The sequence below is a fragment of the Vulpes lagopus genome, chromosome 15 (assembly GCF_018345385.1).
Source record: "Vulpes lagopus strain Blue_001 chromosome 15, ASM1834538v1, whole genome shotgun sequence".
Classification (NCBI taxonomy): Eukaryota; Metazoa; Chordata; class Mammalia; order Carnivora; family Canidae; genus Vulpes; species Vulpes lagopus.
This window is the reverse complement of record NC_054838.1, coordinates 9447314-9472708: the sequence shown is the minus strand read 5'-3', so window position 1 is coordinate 9472708 and position 25395 is coordinate 9447314. Positions and strand designations below refer to the sequence as shown.

Below are 25395 nucleotides of genomic sequence, written 5' to 3'. Positions count from 1 at the left end.
ACCATTAGAAAGTGTCAAAACTGGGATTTAAATCCAAGTATGTCTGACTCAAAGGACCTTTTTTTTTTTTCTTTCCCCCCTGCTTTACTACAGTGTCTCAGCAAATGTCACTTCAGTTCCGGCTCTGCCTGTGATCAAGCTCTATGGTCCCCCGTGAGGATTCATGCTGAGTCCTAGCTTTCTCACCTATGAGATGGGGATAATTATCTCCCTATCCTGCCCTCACTCCCAACACACACACACACACACACACACACACAGCAGTTGTCATGACTGAATGAGTGTCAGAGATTCAGACAGACATACAATTAGAGTCATGAACATTACGGGTCATTATGACAATGACTGGAGACCCTGCCAAGATCCTCTGTCATTTAAAAAGGATTTAATGATGTTCTCTAGACAGCCCTTTCTAACACCAGAAAGTGGCTGGCTGCAATGCATTTCTTAATGACCTGCAGTAAGACCTGAAATCAAGAAGTTAAAACTCAGAAGATCCATTAGCCAATATACTGCATTCCTGGAGCCTCTAGGGAATTATGGTTTCCCAGGACATTTTCCTGCTCCTATATATATAGATGTGCACATATACACGTCTTTTACCAGCGGCCCATTTCTAAAAAGCAGGATTCAGGAGAAGGCTGGCTGGGCTCAGACTCCACCACCAGGGGGCCAGTTACAAATGGGTTTGGGGCATTCATTCCAGTTTTGCAGAGGCTTCTGGTATGTCAGGGGACCTGGCTGAGGTGTTGGGAAAACTGGCTTATAATTCAGATTTTGCAGCTTACTAGTTGTATAACCTTGGGCAAGACCTCTCGGCCTTCTCTTTCATAGAAAATAGGGAAAATGCCTCATCCTAGGCAAATGAGTTAATGTCCTGGACTGCTGTTTCCCCTGCTCTGAGACTGATGCCCCAGTTATGATGTGTCAAGTGCTCACTGTGTGCCTGGCCCTGTGCTGAGGCTCCTCAAATATTGTTTCACTCACCCTCACCATCCTAGGAGATGAGTACTATTATCTCTATTTGACCGATGCAGAAGCCTACACTCAGTTATTCAGTCATCTGTCCCAGGTCACAATGTTCAGCTGCAGAGTTAGGATTCAAACTCTCATCTCTTTGAGACCCTGTGCTCTTCACCACCAAATCAAATTCCTGCCTAACAGGAAGCTGTTGCAAGATGACATGAAATAACATTTATTACTGTAATGTATGGATCTTGAGAACAGAGGGGAGAGACAGGAACTGCCTGAAAAAGATTTACTGCTGTGCTCCCCAAATTCATGAAGTCAGCCGCGCAGTGAACATGGGCAGGGGTGATGGATGAAATCGTCCCAAGCTGTAACAAGCAGCTGAAGGCCGGTTTGGCAGTGAGAGGGCCCTGCTGAAGACCAGGGCAAAGCACTCGTGCCTGAGCATCGGCACGACTTCCTCGAAGCTGATGACGTCCAAGGTGACTGCGCCGGACACGGAGGAGGAATGTGTGACTGTGAAGGTGGGACAGGCACCTCCAGAGAAGCTGGACAGTCTCCTCCCCACCCTCACTCTGACCCCCCACTCTTAAGCTGAAAGGATAAAGGGACACTTGAGGCAGACACCACATTTTTAAACCTTAGGCAGCATCAAGCTAAAAATAGAGCCGTGAGTCAAGTGTCTATTACTGAGTCCTCTGCCTCTGCACTCTGGAAACCAGACCGTTTCACTCTTCATCAACCCCACCATTCCAAGGCACTCGTTGCCACAGCTTGGAGATGCGGGGAAGTAGCGTTACTGAGAGTCTAATGAGCGAGCACCTGCTATCGTGCTGGGCCCTTTGTGATCTCCTCTGAGCTGTGTGACGACCGTGTGAGGCAGGTCTTATCACTCCCATTTTATAGATGAGGATACCAAGGCCCAGGCTGGCAAGAGGACTTGCTCAGGGTCACTCAGCTTGTACGTGGTGATGCTGGGAATAGAACCCAGGTGAGTCTGGGTCCAGAACTCATGTTCTTTCCAATACACATGCCTGCTACATTTCAAAGAAAGAAGGCGAGCTTCACGTAAGGCCTACTGACTGACAGAAGCAACAGGGCTATCCAATTTACCTTAGGACTCTGGGAAGGATGCAGCAAAGCAGCCATTTAAATGATTCACTCCTGTGACTGACAAGAAGACTCTTCTTAGTTATAGCTTTGGCAGCTGCTAAATCTGTGTGGCCACCCCACCCCCTCCAGCTGGCTCGGGGAGGTGGAATTATTTATATAAGAATTTCAGTGGCCTCCTGCCTCAAAGCATGATTATCAGAGACTTTTAAGTGATAAGAATGCCAGAAGTCACAATAAAGGACAAGGGGAGTCAGGGTCGGGGAAAATAACAGGAGAGGATTTTCTAAAAAGCAGAGCCATTGGTACAAACACAATAGAATAACTCCCAAAGTTTACGAAAACAGTTTCTTAGCAATTTCTTCATCCAATGCTCAAAACATCCTGGAAGGTAAATTTTAGACTCTCCATTTAATAGGTGATGAAAATGTGGTTCCAAAATGTCAAGGTCAAAAGTCGAAGGTCAGACAGAGGCTGAGACAAGAAGCTACGACTCCTAATTCCCATCCAGGGCTTCCCCCAACCTACCCACTTCTTAAAGCTGTGAGACAGAAATTTGTGAGGCCTATAAAAGAAAAGGCCTGTAGGCTTGCTCCTCCAAATGACAGGACCAGCAAGGGTCAGGACCAGAGAGAAGCAGCATAATGTCTAGGCTTTGGAATTAGAACCTTTTTTTTTTTTTTTTTTTTTCCAAATCCCACCTTAGATATCTACTAATTGTGTGGCCCTGGGCAAGTCACTTGATCTCTCTGCTTGACTTCCTCACTTGTGTTTTTTAAGATTTATTTGAGAGAGAGAGAGAGAGAGAGAGTCAGGGGACAGGCAAAGGGAGAGATTATTCAAGCAGATTCCCTGCTGAGCACAGAGCCTGATGCAGGGCTCAATCTCATGACCTTGAGATCACAACCTGAGCCAAAAACCAAGAGCTGGATGCTCAACCAACTGAACCACCCAAGTGCCCCTTAACCTCCTCACTTGTACAACGTAGCTGATAATAGTACCTACCTTACATAGTTACGGTATCAATTAAATTGAAAAGAAAATCAAACAATATATGCCCAGTGCCTGGCACCAAGAGGTGATTGTCACTGTTTTTATCATCATGCTTAAGGAGGGTGCTCAGCACACTGCTTGGCACCAGGAGATGCTCAGTAAATCCTGTCTCCTCTTCTTCCCCATGCCCAACACCTCCCAGGGCAGAAACTCTCCATCCATTATCTGCAGACCTGTTGAGAGGAGGTCTAGGGTTGGAAATCGGGAGAACAGACGGTGCTTCTTCCCAGGCAGCCTGACTGGGCTGGCCTTGTTTTCTGGGGCAGTGAGCTGCTACATGAAATCATTAATCATACTTCGTGCTATGTGCTTTCAGGTCACTCCCCCGAAATTAGCGATCACATCGTGGATTTTCCTCAAGGAGACACACCCCTCACATGTATGGGCTCCTACCAGGACCAAACCCTCACAATGGCTTCTTGACGTCTAAGGAGAAAGTCTTGAAGGTGGGGTACAACCCTGCAAAAGACGGCCAGGAAAGCAGTCTCTGCCCAGGGTCAAACTACTACAGCAGCAGGAATAATCACAGAATGGTCACATCGGTGTAACATTATCAAAGGCATGGCAAAACTATACGCTAGAGCAGGGCCACTTAGCAAAAACACTATCCATATAGACACGAAGAAGAAAAAACTACTTAGGTAGTCCCGTTTCACTAATCTTTCTCTACAGAAACTCCCTGACCTCTCTGAAGAGTTAAAAGTCTTCATCCCAATCTCCTACCAGGTAGTTCTATTTGGATGTTCCACAGGCATCTCACACTCGGTTATGTTCAAAAATAAATTCATCACCTTGCCTATAGCCTACTCTTTCCTCTCTCCATGTATTTGCCTTCTTAGTCAATGATGGCTCATCCACCCAGGCTACCAAGCAGATCACTGGACACCATCTGTGATCCTGTCCGTTCTTCTCCTTCCCTTCTCAACCCTGTTCATGCCATGTCATTGAAATCCCAATAAGGTGAGCTTGGTCTTTCAAATCTCTTCTTACTTTCTATCTCAGTTGCTGTGACTTATTTCAGATCCTCATCGCCTGTCCCTTAAGGTAATGAATGCTTTGGCTTCTCCACTCATCTCTCTCTTCCAGACCCTCCTTCCTTCAATTCAGCCATCCTCCAGTTCCAGAATGATTTAAAATACAATTTGGATCAAGCGATGGTCAGTTTTATGTGGCATGTGTACCCAATTATTCAATCAAACACTAATCTAAGGTGTTGCCATAAAGATATTCTGTAGATGTGATTAACATCTATAATGAATTGACTTTATGGAGAAATTATTCTGGATAACATGGGTGGCCCTGATCCAATCAGCTGAAAGGCCTTGAGACCCCTTTTACAGTCTGTCTTCAGGACAGCTCCATTGCTTGTACCACTGACAGCTTAAAGGCAACAGAGCCATCAAGTTTGTCTTTTACCCTCTGCCCACATCTCCACTGCCATGGCTGGAGACCTCACTGCAGCTGACCAGGAATCATCTAGGCAGTCAACACCCAAGACTCAGAACTTATATTAGGCCTGCCCTTACATTTATACCCAGTTAAATGTTACTTTGTTGGCTTCAGCTCATATCTCCATCCTTGCTTTGTTTCTGATTTTGTCATTCTTTGCATATATAAACCCTCCCAGTTTTCTCATATCTCAGAAAGTGGAACACACTCATTCTTCTTTGTCTTCTTGGGGACAGTCTGAGGCTGGAAACCTTGGCAGCCATAAGAGATCCCTTTGCAGCTCTTATCAATCTAATGAATAATTTGGGAGAATATCAATAATTATGAATCCTCCACATTGGATATCTAGCCCTTTACAATGTAGAATACACTCAGGACAATGCTCTTTGTTCTTGAGCAAGTTATTTAACCTCTCTTTGCTTTAGTTTCCCCATCTGTGAACAAAGCATAACAGTACCACCTTATGTTTAATGTAAAGAACCAATTAATAATGCATATAAAACGTATAAAACCATACATGGTCCATGGGAAGGACCAACAATGTCAGCTATTACCGTTATTATGGTCAATAAATATTCAAGAGTTGGTAATTTACTGTGTTGGCTTATTTTTCCCTTACCTTCCCCCAAACCTGAATTACTGAGGTCTTTGCCTTCTTTTTCAAACTGCAGTTGAATTCATATAGCAACCCCCGAAAGAGCCTCAAAACTTGGGGAATGAAAGGAAATAGGTCTAATTTCTATACCGTAGTGGGCCACACATGCTAACAACCTGTGAGCTATTGTCGGGGAGGGAAATGGAGGACATGATGTGTCTAGTGGGGATGAGCAGCAGAAATTACCCAGAAGTGAACCGAGTCAAGGGCTTCCATGCCATGGCTGCCAGGTCACAGTGACAAGAGTGAGACCTTTGGAGCTCACCTCAAGTGTTGCTAATGCTGTGTCTCCAAAGAGGTGTGGTGATGCCATCTGGAGTCAACACTTGGGGGCTGTCATCCTGGGCTTAGCCTCTGACTTGCTGTGTGATTTTGGGCAAATCATTTCCCCACTTAGGCCATCGTTTCCTCTTTGGGGGGGATCAGAGCAGCTAAACTTCTGCTTCCCTCTCTCAAGAAGGCAGGCCCCTCCCACAGTAGAAGCCCATAAACATTTGGCTACCCACTCCATTTGGCAAAGTTAAGTTTTTAAAATGCGTTTGTCCAAGAGTCTCTATGATTTTACTTGTTATTTTTTGGTTTTTGTTGTTGTTGTATGCCTTCTGCTGTGTATTGCCATTTGTTGAATTTTTTTGCAAGTCAGTTCCCAACCGATTGAAATAAATTCTCTTCATATGCAGAATTTATCTAAGAGGTGCTTCCTGAATAAAACGAACAGGCTCACAAAACTCTCAAAATCCACCATCACAAAGGCCAAGATGCAGAAGCTTCAGCTCTGGATGGCTTACCTTCCATCAACTCACAGCCTGCCTTGTAGTCTCTGGGCTACTCTGGGGCCACTTCCTCTGCTCTTTGCAGCTGTGGGCTACCAAGGAGAGCTAGGAACTTCCCACTAACTAGGGCAGACCGAGTCTTTCACCTCTACTTTCATCTCTACTCCCTTCTAAAGCCACATTAAAAGGACTGGAAAGAACTAAAGGAAGTATAAATCTACCTAGGAAAGGAGAATAGGAGAGACAACAGCAGACAAGATAGCACAACATAATCCAGATGAAGAAGGGATAGAAGAGGTAACTACTCAGAGTGAAGCAGGCTGCAGTCCAGTGCAGGCTGGAGGGGATAGTAAAACTAGAATCCACTTTTCTTGCACAACTCTGGAAAGCCTCAGGACTGAGAGGCACCAAGTGCCTTTGAAAGTGGGGTAAAGACAGAGCTGAAATCAGAGAGATTGGCTGAAGGCCTATGTATGGGACAGTTAGGTTCTCAGATTTTTCCCAGCACACAGAACCAGGCAAGCTACTTCCTAAGGGAACACTAGATATTTATTCTTTGGAGAAACTAAACCAGGGAGGCCCTGAACTCAAGAAAAAACAGACACACTGCAGGTCTGGAGTGACAATAAGGATGAAACAAATAGTTTCAGTGACCATCTGTGTTATGAGTGATGGGACCCCAAGCCTCCATCCTCCATCCTGCTCCAGAAAGTCAACAGCCAGGCATAGATATGCCAAGGCAAGAAATTAGAAAAAAAGCCCATAAATACTCATCTCAGGAGGTCCATGAATGAAAAAGCTTCCCTCACTCCTCTGCCCCACATCTTACACGAGGTCTACCTACCAGGCAGGGAGCCTTCTCCATGCAAACATAGCCTCACTTTGTGTCTCACTCCCAATATGAACAGACAGCTAAAGATGACCATGCTTCTAGAGAGGAAAACCTTTGCAACAGTCTGGGCCTCAGCACAAGACAGACTACACCTCACAGGAGCAGCAGGGCAGAGTTTTGTAAAGGAATCATTCACAGAGGCAGGGACAATATTTAGGGAAACCAACAGGGATAGTTTCACACCCCAGGACCACTAGGTAAAGCTAGAGCTTCACCACCTCTAAGCCAGCAGAGGCAGGGGAAGGCTGTGGCTAGTGGAACCAGAGGGTGAAGTTATGGAGAGGAGAGAAGCTGGGAGAATAAATATGCTGACCTCACCTTTCTCCAGTCCTCAGATCTCCTGCTGTGCCTCTCATTAGCCGAATCCTACTAGAAGTCAGAAGGCAAGGGAGACTGCTGATACAGGCCATGGAGCTCAGTCTCCTGGGAGGCACATGACAGGGTGTAAAGAGCACATCTGGGGGGCAAACAAACAACATCCAGCATAGTCTCCAATAGGTAGGACAAAACCCCAAAGAAAAGAAAAAAGTAGAAGAAACGGAGACAAAGCCAAGAGCAAAAGAAAACATTTTAAAAACTAATTTATAATAGTACCTACTGAAAAATAATAGACGACAAAGCTACAATATGATCAAGGATAGAAAATTATTTTTTATTTATTAAAACTTTTTCTTATTGGAATTCAATTTGCCAACATATAGCATAACACCCAGTGCTCATCCTGTGAAGTGCCCCCCCTAGAAAATTATTTTTTTAAAAAAAGGATTTCAGAAGAATAAAGAGTCCTTGAAAATTAAAAAAGAGAGCCAAAATAAAAATTCCATTATAAAGGCTGGAAAATCAAGCCAGCGAAATTCCCAGAAGGTGATGCAAAAAGTCAAAAGATTTCCAAGAGGGAAGAAAACCTAAGAAAATTAGAAGGTAAGTCCAGGAAATTCAATACACATCTAGGAAGTCCCAGAAAGTGAGAACTGAGACAAATAAGGAAAAAATTATCAAAAATGATTTCAAGAAAAATTTCCCAGAGTTCAAGGGCATAAGCATCCACTAGAAGGTTCAATGAGTACCAGGGCAAGGAATAAAAGAACATCCACACCAAGGCACATCATCGTAAAATTTCAAAACAATGAAGAGAAAGAGAAACTCCTAAAAATTTCAAAGGGAAAAAAAAAAAAAAACCTGGTCATATACAAAGGAACAGAAATTAGAAAATAAAAAATAGACTGCTCACTAGTAACACTAGAAGCTAGAGGACAATGGAAAAACCTCCAAAAATCAGAAGGAAAAGGATTTCCAACCTCGAATCCTACACACAGCTCAACTGTCAATCAAGTGTGAAAACAGAGTGACATGTATTTTCAGAAATTCCAGGAATCAAAAAATTTATCTCCAACTACTCTTTCTTAGGGAGCTACTGGAACATGCGTTCCACCAAAGAGACCAATCTCAAGAAGGAGGAAGACAGGGAACAGCAGATGAATCACGGTTTAACACAGGAGAGCAGTAAAGGTCACTAACAGGGTAATGGCTGTGCAGGCCTGGTGTAAGCATTTCAGATAGAACTAGGGCTCTGGGGTGCAGTGGGGGGTGGGGACACTGCTAACAGACTTGAAGTATTTGGCCATATAAAAAGAGTATCAAGAGGCAAAGAAGGGGCACCTGGGTGGCTCAGTTGGTTGAGTATGGGTCTTAATTTTTGGTTCAGGTCATGATCTCAGGGTCATGAGATCAAGGCCCACATCGGGCTCCGTACTTAGCATGGACTCTGAGCTTTCCATCCTCTGCCCCTCCCTCTGTTCGCATGTACTCCCACACACTCTCTCTCTCTCTCTAAAATAAATAAATAAATAAATATTTTAAAAAGAGGTGAAGAGGTGTTTTACAGATATTTGGGGGCATTTGGGAAGAATTAGTGGTTAGTATACAGAAAATCAAACAAAGGGGGGGGGGCGGTGGGAAACAAGCAATTTTCTCCAAGAAAAAGAAAAAGTATAGCACAGAAGCTCTATCACGATATGTTACTTGGTTCAGCAGTGAGAACAGTATTTATACTGGTCTTAATAACAGACTAATGATTTCAGTACAGTGGAGGATGGAGGAAGAAGAAATGGAAGTGATGACGTAAGATAATTTTTATTTATATTAAGAAATCAATAAGTAAGAATTCTTTATTTATTTATTTATTTATTTATTTATTTATTTATTTATTTATTTATAGAGAAGGGGAGAGAGATTGAGGAGGGAAAGAGGGAGAATCTTAAGCAGACTCCATGCTGAGCCCAACCTGGGCTCGATCTCATCACCCTGAGATCATGACCTGAGCCAAAATCAAGAGTTGGACGTTCAACCAACAGAGCCACCCAGGTGCTCCTAAATTTTAATGTATATTTAGAAATCAATAGACATAATTTGTTTTATTTAAAATTGATTATCTTAAATGAGCATTTGATTTAGAAATACAGAGGTAGGGCGCCTGGGTGGCTCAGCGGTTGAGCGTCTGCCTTCGGCCCAGGGCGTGATCCTGGAGTCCCGGGATCAAGTCCCACATTGGGTTCCCTGCGTGGAGCCTGCTTCTCCCTCTGCCTGTGTCTCTCATGAATAAATAAATAAAATCTTAAAAAAAAAAAAAAAGAAATACAGAGGTAAATATCTGAAAAGAATTCAAAGTGGCTGGTTCTGGGAATGGGTCTTGGGATGAGAAAAGGTAAGGCAGAAAGTGCCATTCTTAAACCTTTCAATACTTTTTTTTTAAACTTTTTAACTATATGTACACACACACACACACACACACGCACACACATGCACACACTATTCTGTATTAAACAAAAAGTAATCTAATAAAAAAGCACACACTCCAGAGTCAGATAATCTGGTTCAAACAGTGCCACCCAGTACCACTCGTAAGATCTTAAGATGCTTACCTTTTCTGAGTCTCATTTTTTTCATCTGCACAACAGGATTGCGTGTTACAGTGTAAGTAAGCTACAGGCACACGAATATGTAGGAGTATATGCCAGAGCTTAGTGAGACAGTGGATGTAAGAGCTTAGTCTGGCTCGTGCCACACGGTAAGTTCCCGGGGGAGGAGGGAGATCACTGGCACATGTGACGGTCACATCACCTTGGCTCCGTTTCAAGAGTAAAGACTAGACTCTCTGCTCCAACACAACTCAACCAGGCAATAAGCAAAGTGAGGGCATGGCCCGTTACCTGTGTCCTCAGAGCCCATCCACAGGACCTAGCTTCACACTGGACACACAGGAAGAGTATTTTCACTAGTCTATGTCTGTGGCATTGACTTAAGAGGAGAGGAGCAAGATGACGAAGAGGGCCATATGGGAAGCAAGGCGCAACACCAGAAAGAGCCCTCAAGTGAGTCAGAACTAGACATACTGAGCACCTACTCTGTGCCAAGAGCTTTTCCATAAACCACACAATTCACTCCAGGGACAAGCATTTATAGAAGCGGTTATTATCTCAATCTTCAAAGAAGTGGAACCCACAGTTCAGAGAGAGTAGCAACTTGCACGTGGTTGCACAGATATTAAGCAGCAGAGCTGGAATTGGAAGTCATGGCCTCCTAACTCCAAGGCCTCAGGCTCCTTACACTATCTTACATCGCCTGGGGCAAATTTGGCAACTTTCCTGAGACTCCTTGTCATCACCTGCACATAGGGACTGAGCCTCCCCTGAGAACCTCCAAGCAGCGGGGACAGTGAGAACAGGCAGGTGAGTCGGAGAGCCTTGGGCACTGTGAGCCGTGAGCACGTGTAAGAGGCACTCCTGTCCGCACACACGCCACATGAAGGCTATGCGGCGAGCTTCCCATTCCTGTTAGTCTCTTGGCTCCCATGGGAAGAGGAAAGGACTAGCCTCGAGCTGGGCCTGGAGTTGCCCCTAGGAGAGGGCGGAGTCCTGGCCAAGGAATCTGACGGGGATTCTGGAGCCTGATGCCTGGTATCATTGTGCTAAGGGCCAGGTCAGCAGCATCTTTCTTGTCTCAAGCAGAAAAGCACAAGCTTACTGAATTAGTATCTTACAAAGCCACAAGATCAAACCCAGTTCCTCTGTGATTCTTCTGTTGAAATATATAGAAAATCAATCAAAGGAAGGGGAGTGGGGGGGAAACATGCAACTTTAACCCCAGGAAAAGAGAAAGTATAGCACAGCAGCTGTATCATGATACTGTCACTCTGCAAGATGAAGTCCCAGCCCCATACATAGCTCGTCACTCAAGGCCTTTGTGAGCTGGCTGCAGACACCCAGCAGTCCTATCTCCCTTTGCTCTTTCCCCACCTGATCCCTTCTTTTCCCCCAATTTGCCATACCTTCTCCATGCTCTCGCTCATGCTGATCCCATTTGCTGGAATGCCTTTCTCCTTATTTAAGACCCACTTATACATGATCTCCTCTGAGAAGCATTCCCTTAATGCCATGTTAGGAGCAAGGCGTGACTTTATGGAAGAATAAAACGCAAAAAGTGTCACAGCTGGAAGACACCCTGAAGATTACCTTACACAAGTCTCTTCTTTCATCCATAAAGAAATGGAGGTCCAGAGAAGGAAAGTGGCCAGCCCAGGGTGACAACAGCTAGTCTTGCACTCCGGTCCCATGGCCCAGGACTTTTTCTACTACATGGTGCAGCCTCTTAATGAATCAACAAATCCATGAATGGCCAAATGGGCAAACAGAGCATTGCCAAAGGCCTGCCCAGAGAGAGCACTTTGGAATGAGTAGTCACAGCTGTTCTGTGTTAAGGGCTTTTGGTGCACCCAGGAGGAAGAGGGATTCCAGAGAGAGAAGAGGCAGCAGGGACAACAGCCACAGGGTAGGAGGGTGCTAAGGGGCAACACTGTGAAGTGCCACTTCTTAGTGCCACCCAGGCTCTGGAAGCTTGCTCCTAAGGAAGGACAGAGTGGGCCCACAGGCCAGACTTCTTGGTCATTGTAAAGCTGCTCCATGCTGCCCATGGTCCCCTAGGTATTATGCTCTGAGGAGATACAATGAGGCAGGGCTGGCCTCTGGCCCTGCAGACAGATGCTATCGGCAGGCAGTAGCTCTGCTGTTGCTTCTTCCTGGCTTCCAAAGTCACATGCACGCTATAAGATTATCTGGTGCTGCCTGCTATGCTAATTAAGCCAAAGCTCGACCCCTTCAGGGAGGTAGCAGGATGAGGGGAAAGTGCAGACCTCAGAGTCAAGGGGTGTTAGTCTGAATCCCGGGCTCCACCTCTTTGAGTTCCCAGTTTCCCGTCTGACAATCAGGGATAATTTTCATCTGTCCACGCTGATGGTGCATGAAATGAAACGATATACACCAAGTGCTCAGAATGGTGTCAGCACACAGTAGGCACCCAACTACTATCCATTCTCTTTTCTCTGCAAAAAGGCATTATCTATTTTTTTTTCAAAGCCTTTTATCTTCTGCTATAATTGTCAACTTCTGGAGTGTCTTCCTAAATAACCCATAATGGCTCCACACTGTCTATACAATAAAGTCAATGCCCCTCAGCATGCCGTTGGAGACCTGGCCCTAGCTGACCCGCAGCTGTCCTGATGGTTGGCCACTGTCCTTCAACCATGATTCACTCTTTAAAGCCTTCCTTCCCTTTGCTCAGGTTGGTCCCTCAGCACACAAGGCTCTTCACGCTTCTTCCGCTCAAAAGCTACCTCTTCTATGAGGATTTCCAAAATTAATCATTTCTCCTTTTCAACCTTTTCTTCTAATTCCTATCACTCTCTGCTTGGGATTCATACAGAGTTTGTGGGGTACATTTTTTTTTAAGATTTTATTTATTTGAGAGAGAGAGAGAGAGAGAGAGCATGCGAGCACAGCAGGGGTAGGGGCAGAGAAGCAGACGCTCTACTGAGCAGGGAGCCAGATGTGGGGGTTGATCCCAGGAGCCTGGGATCACCACCCAAGCCAAAGGCAGAGTCACCTGAGTGCCCCAGTGTTTATTAAGTACATATTATGTGCCAGACTTAATTCATAGGTCTCTTTTCCACTAAATGTGAGCTCCTTGACACAGGGCAACAAGCACTGGCTATATTCCTCTGCAGCACCCAGAATGCCACATGGCATACTGTCAGCCAGTAATAAGGCCTGAAGGGAAGGAATGAGGATAATACTGTATGTGACAGTCAGTATTTAACAAATGTGCAGCACCCCTGCATGTAAGGCAGGCAGAGACAATTCAGACTATTAAGAGGCACAACACATAAAAAGTACTCTGGGTACCATATACCATCCCATAGGAATTCCATCCATACTGGTGGTGGGGAAGAGAAGGGAACCTTGGTATAGTTAAGATCATAGAAACAGTCCCAAGGAAAGATTCTGCTGGCTTGGACTAAGCAGTAGTAGTAGAAACAGAGCAGAGTGGATGTTCTCAGGATACGTTTAGAGGTAAAGTCAGCAAGACTTAGGGATTCTATGAGAAGATGAATGAGGAAAGGAGAGGAATCAATGTGGACTCCTAGATTTTTGGCTTCAATGACTGGGTCGATGGTGATGCCTATATACCAATTAAAAGACCCAGTAGAGATGGTCTTGAAAAAGACAAATAAAAGTTCTATTCTGGGCACATTACATTGGAGATACCTATTTAAAATTAATGTGGAGATGTCAAATGGGGACCTGGATATATAATCTGTTCAGAGGAGAGGTCAGAGCTGAACATAAAAATTGGGAAATAATCAGCATACAAAGTTTTTTAAATCATGGGACTAAATGTGGTTGACTGGAAAACCAGCAGAGAGAGAAAAGATGGGAGACCAACACAGAGCCCCAGAGTGCTCAGACCTTGAGCTTTTGGGCAGAGAGATGGAGCCCATGAAGGAGACTAAGGAGAAGCAGCCAATGAAACGGAAGGAACCAGGAGAGCAGGGTGTCATGAACACCAAGAAAACTGTTTCAAGAAGGAAGATGAGTAGGTTCTAGAGGACTGTGGTACAATATTGTGCCTACAGATAACAATACCATTTCGTACACTTAAAAATCTTTGTGAGAAGAAACCTCATTAAATGACACCACCATTAATAAATTAATTTTTTTTTAAGTGCAAAGCAGTTTGTGGACATGAGGTCAGACTTGAGTGTTGCAGCAGAACTTTAGAAACATTTCTCATATGGGGATCCTCAGGCCCAGAGAGGGAAAGCGACTGCCTAGGATCACATAGAGAATAGATGGCAGACAAAGCTGGGACCAGACCCCAGCCCTTCCACTGGGGAAGGTGGCTTCTAGCTCACTCTACCTCTCTGTAGTTTTTACCTTGAGTTCACCTTTGTTATATTTACCTTTGCAAGGCCCCAAGCCTCATATTTATAAACAAGTACAGAGGGTCACGACTGTGGTTTCTGCTACTAGAAGCAACCCTAAGAGGATCAGAGCACTGTGCTAAAATGTGGTAAACAAATCTTGTGCCCAAAAAGGCTGGCATGAGAGAGTAATTAGCAAGTATGTGAGCCTCCTTGACAGCCTGAAATGCTCACCTGTGGTCTCATATAGAATGATGCCTGTGGAGTGATACTACCATTGCTTCTTTGGGAATAATAGCGAAAAAAATCCACCTTTATTGAAAGCTAAAAAGGCATACCTTGTGATGTGAGGCCATGCCTTGAAAACAAATGACTCAACAGAAATGTGATTTAAACAATAACCAGTGGTCTGTAAAAACATCTCTGTATTAATTGCGAAACATCTCTCCCGAATGCCAAAGATCTTATCGCGTTTCTGGCCTGATAGAGAAGAAAGTGCGGTGCCCCAGGCAGCCAGGTGCCCTAGGCAGTGGCAACGAATATATCTCACTCCAGAGATGAACAAAGCATGATCTGGGATAGTACACTGAGAACCCACAGAACCAAAGGGCTGCTCTGCCTCAACAAACAGCCCAGGAGGTCATAGCCACCCGGGAAAGTGCCTTGAGAATCAGCCATCAGCTTCAGACTGAACAGCATGAGGTGGACCTAAGGTCTAGTCCCAGCTCTGCCACTGATAGCTGGAAATCTTGGGTCAGTCACTGCCTCTCTTTATGCCTTAGGGCTGCTCTGGGAGCAATGGGATCCAGAAGGGCAGCCAAAGAAAGGGAATTCAATAAATAGTGTTCAAAGCATACTGGGTAGCCATCAGAAAAAAATGAAGTTGAATCCACACTTGACACTCTATACCAGCATAATTCCAAATGGACCAGAGACTTACATGTTAAACAAACAAACATAAAAAGTACCAGAGTAAAATATGAGGAAAGTCTTTTATACCCCAAAATAGGGAGGGCTTCTCTAACTCAAAATCCAGAAGCCATACAGGAAAACACTGATACGTTTCATCTATAGAGAAAGAGGAAGTTGCAAAGCAAAATCAGGACCAAACAAAAACACCAAAAGCAGAAACAAAAAAAGTTGAGAAAATACATTTGTAGTCTGAACCACAAAGGCCTAACTTTCCCAATCCATAAAAAGCTCCTAGAATTTTTTTTTAGAGATTTATTTGAGAAAGAGAGAGAGAGAGAGAGAGAGAGGGAAAAAAAGTGAGGGGGGGGGAAGGGGCAGAGAGAGAGGGAGAAGCAGATTCCCCACTGAGCAGGGAGCCTGAAGTGGGGCTCAATCCCAGGACCCTGAGATCATGACATGAATTGAAGGCAGATGCTTAACCAACTGAGCCACCCAGGCATCCTGCTCCTAGAAATTTATTAGAAAAAGACCAACAATCTAACTAGAAGAAAGGGCAAAGGATATTGAGGCAGGCCAGACAATATCGTCCCAAAGTCCTAATTCCTGGAGCCTGTGAGTGTTACATGACATGGCAAAGAAGAACTGAGGTAGTAGATGAAATTAAACTTGTTAATTAGCTGACTTTAAGATAGGGAGATTATGCTGGGTTTTCCAGGGCAGGAGAGGGGGCCTAAAGGAATCCTGTGGAAAGTCAGCATCAGAGTGATGTGATGCAAGATTGATTCAACCAGCCACGCTTTGAAGATGGCAGAGGTCACAGTCAAGAAACACAGGTGGCCTCCAGAAGCTGGAAGAGGCAAGAAAACCCTCTCCCTATAGACTTCAGAAAAAAAAAAATGCAGCCTGCTCACACCCTGATTTTAGCTCAGTGAGATCCATTTCGGACTTTTCACCTTGAACTGTACAATAACTCATTTGTGTTGTTTGAAGCCACTATTTTTCTGGTAATCTGTTACTGTAGCAATGAAAAACTAATAAGTTATGGAGAAACCCTTCATAAATACAGGGGTGCCTGGGTGGCTCCATCAGTAAAGCATCCAACTTTTGGTTTCAGCTCAGGTCCTGATCTCAAGGTTGTGAGATAGAGCCCCGCATCAGGTTCCATGCTCAGTGGGCAGTCTGCCAGAGATTCTCTCCCTCTCCTTCCTCTCCTGCTCTTCTCCCTGCTTGCGCACACACATACTCTCTCAAATAAATAAACATTTAAAAAAGGAAAAAATATAAAGGGCTCCTATTGAATATACAAAAAGGTGCTCAATTTTCATTCACAACTACAAATAGAGGGATTAGAAAGGCCACGATCATCTTAAAGAAGAACAGCATTGGAAGACTTAAAACCAGATACTAGAATTTATTATAAAGCTGCAATCAAGGTGGTTTGGTACTAGAATGCACATAGAAAAATAAACTAATGAAAGAGAAGAGAGAGCCCAAAAACAAATTTACACATATATAGTCCCTTGATTTACAACAAAGGAGCCTCTGAAATTCAATGGAGAAAGGACAAACTTTTCAGTAGAAGGTTTTAGAGCAATGCTTTGTTGGTTGCTTTTTTATATTGATTCTGAATGGATTGTAAGCCTAAATGTAAAAGGTAAAATAATAAAGTTTCAAGTTGAACACAAAGGAGAATATTTTCATTTCATGACCTTGGAGCAATCAAAAATGTTTTAAAGAGGACACAAATACCTCAAACTATTAAATAAAAGATTGATAAACTGGACTTCATTAGAGTTAAGGATATCTGTGCATCAAAAGACACCATTAAGAGAGCAAAAGAGCAGGCCACTGACTGGGAAAAGATGTTCACACTATATATATATATATGTGTGTGTGTATATATATATGTATATACTATGGTGTATACACACACACACACACACACATACACACTCACACAACAAAGGTCTTGGATCCATAAGATAAAGGATGCCTGTAAACCATTAAGAAAAACATAAACAAAACCCACTTGAGAGTGTTTGTGCTTAATTAAGTCTTTGCACTTGACAGAAGAAGCTACCCAAGTGGTCTGTAAGTATATGAAATGGTGCTCTGTATTATTGGTTATAAGAAAAATGTAAACTAAAATGACAGTGAGGTTCCACACTACTTACCCTACAGGATAGCCTCAATCAGCAAGACTGAAAATACCTGGCAAGGATATGGCACAGTTGGAACTCCCGTATATTGCTGATGGGCAATATATATAATTGGCCCTACTACTTTGGAAAACTGTTTATCTGCTCATGCTAAGGATATAATCCAGAAATCATACTCTCAGTTACACACGGAAGAGAAATCAATGTGTATTTTCACCAAAAGGCAGGTATAAGAATTTTGAGAGCAGCCTTACTCATAATCCTCCAACTAGAAGCAATCCAAATCTTCATCAGTGAAATGGACATATAAGTTGTGGTGCATTCATCCAGCGGGCTATTACTGACCAATAAAAAAGAACTTCCACTGCATATGAAATACATGATTCTTAGAGACACAATGTGTTCAATAAGGAAGCTGAACACAAAAGAGTACAAAGTACATAACATCCTTTACATGAAGTTCAACCACATGCAAAACTCATTTCTGGAGACAGAAGTTAGAAGAGCAGTTAACTCTAGGGCTAGGGTATTGACTGAGAGGAGATATCTTCTGGGGTGCTTGAAACATCCTGTATCTTGTACTGGGTGGTGGTTTCCTAGGTATGGACATATATAAACATTCATCAAACTGAACCTTTAAGATCTGTACACTTTACTGTATATATATTGTACTTCAATTTTAAAAAAATAAGACAAAAACCACCCTTAGTTTTTCACCTATTAGATCATTGAAAATCTAGAAGTTTCTTAACAAATTCTTAGGGAGGCTGCAGAAACAGGCACTCATATATTGCTAGTGGGAGTGAAAAATGGTATAATTCCTATGAAGGCAAAATTGTCTATGAAGGCAATTCCTCTTGCAAAACTGACATACTTACTCTTTGATACGGTAATTTCACTTCTAGGGATTTGTTCTTCAACATCTCACAAATGAAATGACATATATACACAAGGTTATTCACTACATCATTACCTTTAATAGCAAAATACCAGAGATGATCTACATGTCCATCACAAGGGCACAGGTTAAATAAATCATGGAACATAGGTATATTGGAATATTATGTACCTATAATAAATAACTAGGAAGGCTTTTAAACTGATATGTAAAGATTTCCCAGATAAATTGCTGAAAGGAAAAGTAAGACACTACAAAGTGTGCATAATATAGTGCCATTTATGTGAAAGGAGGGATAAAAATATACCTTAGCGTTTACTTAATATATGCAAAAAGAAACTAGAGACACACAGAACAACAGACATTAGCTGCACATGTGGTACAAGGGTTTTTGGATGTTGGACAAATGGGGGACAGGGTAGAAGGGAAGTTTTTCATTTTAAATCTTATGCCTTTTAAGTTTGAATCACGTGCATATATTAATTGTTCAAAAATTAAATAAGTAAATTAATTATTTCAAGAGGTAAAGGACAATGAGAGGGGAAACCACCTCAAAGGGATGGTTTTACAAAACGATGTCATCAACTTCACAATTCTATCTGGTAATTATGCAGAGAACTGCTGAATCTGAAGCAGAAACATTTAGGCTAGAAGACAGAAGAAGTTGCTAACATGAAGGGGAATGAAGTATTGAAATGAAAAGATGAGATCATCTTATCTGGTGGCCTTAAGAACAGGCTGGCACTGTCACTGGAAGTGACAGCGTGGAAGGCAGCGTGAGGTAGTGGACCACAGGCTCTGAAGTTAGAGGCCTGGGTTAAAGACCTGACACACTGATTCCTCCTAACAAACTGCTCAGCCGATGCTTCAGCTTCCCTCATCTAGAAAATGGAGTTAACAACAGCACCAATCAGCGATTTGCTCTGAGGATTAAATGAGATAATATAAAGCATTTATGCTTTGCCAATCACACTGTGCATAGGACCATACAAGTTTATACTTGCCCCTAAGCTCTCTGCAAGGCCCTGGGGTTTGGAGGTATTACCTCTCAGAGGAACAGCCAGTGTCAAAAAAGATTTAGTTTTCACTATTAAATTCTTATATGACCCTGTTTTACCGGTTTCAAGCCAAGGTCAGATGCTATGCCACACGTATTATAAAGGTTCAGTAATTGGAAATCATCACAAACGAAGGGGGAAAAAGATCTTTACATAGATTATAGCTCCAATTTGGTAAAAGCTGGCTTTGCTTGGAGGAGGAGGAGGGGGAGGCATGACACTTTCCTGCCAAATATCTAACCCTTTAACAATGCCTGTCTGGCAAGCCTGAATGCTCCAGGAAAAGGCCACCAATAAAATCCTTTCCAAAGGTCTGCGTGGAGCTGGGAGAGAGGAAATGCAGTCAGCTCTTTTTTCTCTGCAGGAAGGGAAGGCTGAACAACTGCACATCAGGAGAGAAGGCAAACAAATTGCCCATTCAAGCCAAAATAAGCTGCTCCTAGGGGAAGCAGAACAGCTGGAGCCAATTCAGCCAGACATGGAGGTGAGGGCCCCGAGGACAGAGCTGGGCCTGGGAGCAGCCTCTGGTAGGCAGGAATCTTCTGAGTAAGTGGTGGTCACATGCCCTCATGTCACCTCTGCTGACCTCAGTCTATGCCCATGAATGGGAGCCAGTCAGCCAGCTCTGTGAGAGGTAGAGGGAAATCCTAGGTGGGAAGGCAGAAAGAAAGAAATGGTCCAGGAACCTGACAAGCGAGCGAGCACCTGCTGAGCACCTGTTATGTGGCAGGCGCTGAGCAGGCACCTGACATACCTATGCCATTTGGAAGAACAACTTTCAGGGGTAGGTTGACTGTACAGATGAGGGATCAGGCTCCTTGAGGTGGAACGACTATGTAATAAGGCACACAGTTAGAAGTGGCCAAGCCAGCTGTGGCCTCTGGCTTCCTTCCTGATGGTCACTTGAGTTTCTCTCTATGCCGAGCTCCAGGAGCTCCTCCTTTGTCCAAAGTGGGAACTCGTACCACCTCACCATCCTGTCTAGCCATGGCAATGCCTGGTGGCAGACACAGAATATGTCAAGAGAAGCCTCACTGGAAAACTAAGCAAAGAACCAAACCAAATTGCAAAAGAAGGGGAAAAAGAAACCTGGAAGCAAATGAAGTAGCAGAGTAGAATTATTCTGCTTACTAAGAAACCTAAGTAAGGCTGCTGTGGGGTCTGCTTCAGCTGGAACATGCACGTTCTGAATCCCTTTCTGGGGCAGGGGATTGCAGAAGCCTGATCTGAAACAAATCTGGTCTGGCATTGTTTCCAGGGCAGTTGGGATTTCCAGATCCCCACAGACTGGGGTCCCTAGACTCCAAGTTTTACAAATCCCTTCTGCAGCTAGGCTGAGATCCTGCACTGGTCCCCGGCATTCTGGGGAAGACACTTCCTTCTTCTGAGGTTCCCACCCTGAGCCTCAAGCCTTCTTATGCTCATCCTACAATTCCTTCCTTGAAGTCTTAATATATGATGATGATGATGATGATGATGATGATGATGATGATTGTGATAATAATAATACCAGCTAACATTCATTGAGCCTCTACTTTTGTGCCAAGCACTGTTAGCACTTTACATAACAACCTCATGAGGTCAATAATATATTTCAGATGAGGTGATCAAGACACAGGGGGGTTAAGCCACTGCCATAAGGTTACACAGCCCCTAAGTGTAGGAGTCAGGATTTGAATCAAGCAATCTGACCTAGTGCCTGTGCTCTTCTTAACCACCCCCCATACTGCCTCAGGTCCTAGGATATGACAGGGTCGAAAGAGCAGTGTTGGAAGTCAGGTAGACGGCTCTACTATTTATCGCTACTTCCCCCGGACAACCTGTCGAACCTCTGAGTCTCAGGTTTCTTCTCTATAAAATGGGCGCAACAAATATGCTTTGTCCGTTCTAAGACAGAGCAGGTCCTCAGCTCTGTCCTTCCACCCACCTCTATTCCACGTCCCTTCCTGGTTTGTCTGTGGCACCTTCATTAGGCACCAAAGCCGTTTCTACACTTGAGGAAAGTTTGTCTTCCTCATCCTCTGTTCTAGTCTGTTCTGAAACCGTTGGCGCCTATCACACGTGACACCCGGCACCAGGCACAGAGGACCCAGGTCTTGGGGAATGAGACACAAACCAGAGGAATCCATCCGCAGGCACCTTAGGAGGGCTGTGGGGAGGAGCTGGCTGCGAGACCCGAGGCCACAGGGCTCTCCTCCTCGGGCTGTCTCCCGCTTCTGGCCTTCTGCCAGAGCCAACTGTGCTTCTCGCAGCTTCCAGCACAGCCCACGCTGGGCTGGGCACCCGGGGGCCTTATCACGCCAGTGGTGGGCATCTCTGCTGCCAGCTCAGGTGCAGGCAGGTAGAAATGCTCGAGGCCATGTGCCTGGGCCCTTCCCTGACTCTGTAACCATGCACGCAACAGCCTGTGAGCCAAGACCAGGGCACTGAGGACAAAACAGAAAGAACACATCTGCCCTCCAGGAGCTCACGGGCACACCTTGCTCTCCGCTGCCTCTGACGTCCTCCTCACTTGGGTATAACACTGGACACCTTTGCAGCATGGCATCCGTTCTCTCTCCCAAGTGACAATCACTTCACTAGCACAGTTACACGAGCAAGCCATTCTCCCCCCACCCCTGACCAAGAGAAATGAGAAGCAAATAGAATTATAAAAATACACACACGCACGCACATTTCTCTCACACCCCTTATATACCAGGTATCTCACATACTTAATCTTCACAGCAATCCTGCAAAGTGGAATTCTCCCCATTACGTAGATGAGGGGGGGAAACGGAAGCTCACACAGAGACGAAGCTGGTGTGAACCAAGGTTGCCTGCCTGCGGAGTCTATGCTCTTTCTGCAGCCCTAGGCTGCCTCTGTCACTCAGCCTGTGCCCTGCTGGCTCCGGCCCCTCCTTCATCTGGATTGTGCTCTTTCATGTATTTAGATTCCCTGCAATCTTCTTGTTTGTGCGGCTCACAGAGGGAGCCAACCTCTCTCCTAGACCAGTGAAAGCAGCAGCAGCAGCATCCTAGGCACCACCTCTGATTCTCTGATTAGCTTGTCTTAATTACACCAGGCTGAAGCAGTTCCGGTATAAAGTATCTGGTGCTGCTGCAAAGCATGCAGGTTTGCTGTTACATTTTCTCGCTCCTTCTCTGACTCTAGCCCAGTTTACTCCCCACCCCCTCTGCTGGCTGGCAGCCTACCTCCTCAGCTGTCCTTGGTTCTGCCTCGTTGCACATCACGTTCAGGCCTACAGAGTAGTGCTTCAAATTGCTGCCACCGCAGGCGGCTGAGCCAGTCTGAGCTCAATTCAGAAAACAGTGCCCGAGTCTCTGAGTACCAGGCACTGCTCTGGGTGCTGCAAATAGGCAGGAAACAAAAGGAGAATGCAGGGGTCTTGGCCTTCAGAAGCTGAGTCACAGGCTGGGAGAGAAGTAGCTAGGAACAGAAATCACCAACAGAATGCAGGCAGGAATGATGAATGCAGGCAGAATGATGGGTTTGTAACAGGATCCTAAAATATCAGAGCAGGAAGGAGGGAACCTTGATTTTTAATCCCTCCATTTTAAAGCCCCAAGGAGGGCAATTAGAACACATATTGGATAATAACAATGAGGGACATCTGAGTGGCTCAATGGCTGAGTATCTGCCTTCAGCCCAGGGCATGATCCCGAGATCCAGGATCAAGTCCCACATCGGGCTCCCTGCAGGGAGCCTGCTTCTCCCTCAGCCTGTGTCTCTGCCTCTCTCTCTCTTTGTGTGTCTCTCATGAATAAATAAATAAATAATTTTTTAAAAGATAATAACAAGGAATATTTCTAAAACCCTTACTAGGACCTAAGCACTGTTCTATGTGCCATGTGTGTGTGTGTGTATTTATATATATTTATTTGTATGTATTTGTATATATATATAAACTCCTGGAACCCTCAGAACAATCCTAGAAGGTAGGCACTACTGCCCTCCCATGGAAGGGTTAAGTACCTCGCCCAACTTCACACAACTAGCAAGGGGAAGCCTGTACTGAATTCAGGCAGTTGGGCCCTATACTCATGTCTCTTTAATGCACTGTGATATGGAGACTGGTCTACCCGGAGAAGTAATGAGGAAACTTCTTGAAGAAATTACTCATAGGCCTAGGTGTAAAAACAGTGAACCCTGATTATCCAGAATCAGTTAGGAGGAAACCTCAACTAATCAGAAGGTTGGTTTCATTTGGGGGTTCCTAAGTGCCATGGTGCTTACAAGGCAGCGGAGGCAGTGAGCAGAGCCCCATGTTTCCAAAGAAAGAGGAAAGAGGTGGAGCAAGGGATTTATTCAGAGAAATAGGAGCAGCCCAATCCTTCTCCCCTTTTATGTCTGGCTTTCTACACATGATATCCCTGGCCTATGAAATCTTTAATATCCTCAAATGCCACTGCCTGGGGCAAGGAGGCCAGCTTAGGTACCTTAAAAAGATGCTCAATGATGTGGATAGAAAGTTTTAGAAAAGGGGCTTCTAGTAAAGCCTTGGGCAATCAAAGCCTTCCATTTCCTAGAGTCTCCCCCAACATGTACACACACACACATGCACCTCGGCCTTTGGTTAACCAAAAGTCTTCTCTAACTCTACCACAGGAGTTTCAGAACACACACAGTTATCACTATACTAATTACTTACCAATCACTGCCAGATTATGCTCGGAGCCACAAGAGACCTACAAAAAGAAAAAAATAGTAAGTTATATTAGAGAAAGAAAATTCCTTGTCCAAGGAAAAGTACTTGACTTTTTTCTCATCTGCTTCACTGTCCCTTTCACCTCCAGTCACACCAAGAACACGACATGTACTCTCATACCTCCGTGTCTTTGCACATGTGGCTCCTCTATTTGGAATGCCCTCTCCTCGACTGTCTGCCTAGAAAACTTCCACTCATCCTTTAAAGCCTCATTGTGTCCACTGAGACTCCTCTGCTTCTAGGTAGACTCAAGTGCTCCCTTTATTATGCAACTTATCTGTACCCCCATCAAAGCAATTCATTTATTACCTTTACACTTGCTCCTGTTTCTCACTAGACTGCATATGTCTTGAGAACAGGCCTGAGTCTCATTCACCTCTGGATTGTATAAGGTCTGGGGCTCAGTTAACATCTGCTAAGAGAACGAATGAAAAAACCAAGTACATGAAAGAAAAAATACCTACTACATAAGAGACAATCCTTTGGGGTTCTAGTGTTTTCACCCAGCGAGCAGCACTTCCTGCCTTTCAGTCTCTACTCAGCCCAGCCGCTACCAGGAGGAAGTGGGAATATAAAAGCATCAGTGCTTCCCCAGGCACTAATTAAAAGAAACTCTGGACTCTGGAGAAGCATCCTGTGACCTTTATCAGGATGCTCACTTCAGCTCCTAGCAAGAGGAAGACTTCAGGTCCCCACGGAACATCAATGCTGGAATGGCCCTGGAGATCATCTAGTCCAATCTTTCTACGTTGTGAGGAGAAAACAGAGGCTTGGTAAGAGGAAATAACTGGCCTCGGGTGCTGGAGCAAGTGTGCATCAAAACAAAGACTGATTCTCCTGAGGCTCAGGGAGATCTCTGATTCTCCTGAGGCCCATGCAAGTTCCTTTCTTGATGCTGTAGCTTCTCACCCCTTCCCAGTGAAAACCACTTGGAAGTGATGTTCAAAGGTCATTAGCACAGGCCCCTGGCCGTCAAGGTAACAGCCTCAAAAGACATTTGAGTATTGGAGGCCTAATAGCACACTGGTAGGTGAGAAGGGTCAGTAAAGCTTCTGAGACTTTTGTCTTTGTAAAAGCTGCGTGTTCCAGATCCCAGCTTCCACAGGAATAGAGATACCTGCACTTAGGTGAACTCCCTGACAGTGTCGGGCAAAGAAACACCTGCGTATTTCACACCAATAAATATTTCCCTCTGCATTCTCTTGAGGCAGGCTCAGTCCTTCTCTTTCGCCCAGGACCATACACACAGCACAAGTTCACTTTATGCTTCCTGGTTACACCGAGGCTGGGTCCCTAGGTTCCCTCATAAGAAGCTGCTTAGATTGAGGAATTGGAAAGAACTTAGATATCTAGCAACAGAGGAATGCTTATGTAAATTATGGTGGAGCCATCTGATAGACTCTTATGTAGCCTTGAAAAATAATGCTTACAACAAAGAAAAATGCTCATGATATCCTATGAACTGAAAAATCATTTAAAAACTGCATATGTAATGTGATCTCG

The 25395-nt window shown here is 44.4% G+C and overlaps 1 protein-coding gene across 1 annotated transcript in view; it reads right to left on the bottom strand.

The window, feature by feature from the left end:
- SERGEF (secretion regulating guanine nucleotide exchange factor) overlaps positions 1–25395 on the bottom strand; it is a 218118-nt gene that overhangs the window by 56900 nt on the left and 135823 nt on the right. Inside the window, 1 exon segment of the mRNA XM_041730627.1 lies at positions 23836–23872. Within this exon segment, the coding sequence (XP_041586561.1) occupies positions 23836–23872 (37 nt within the window).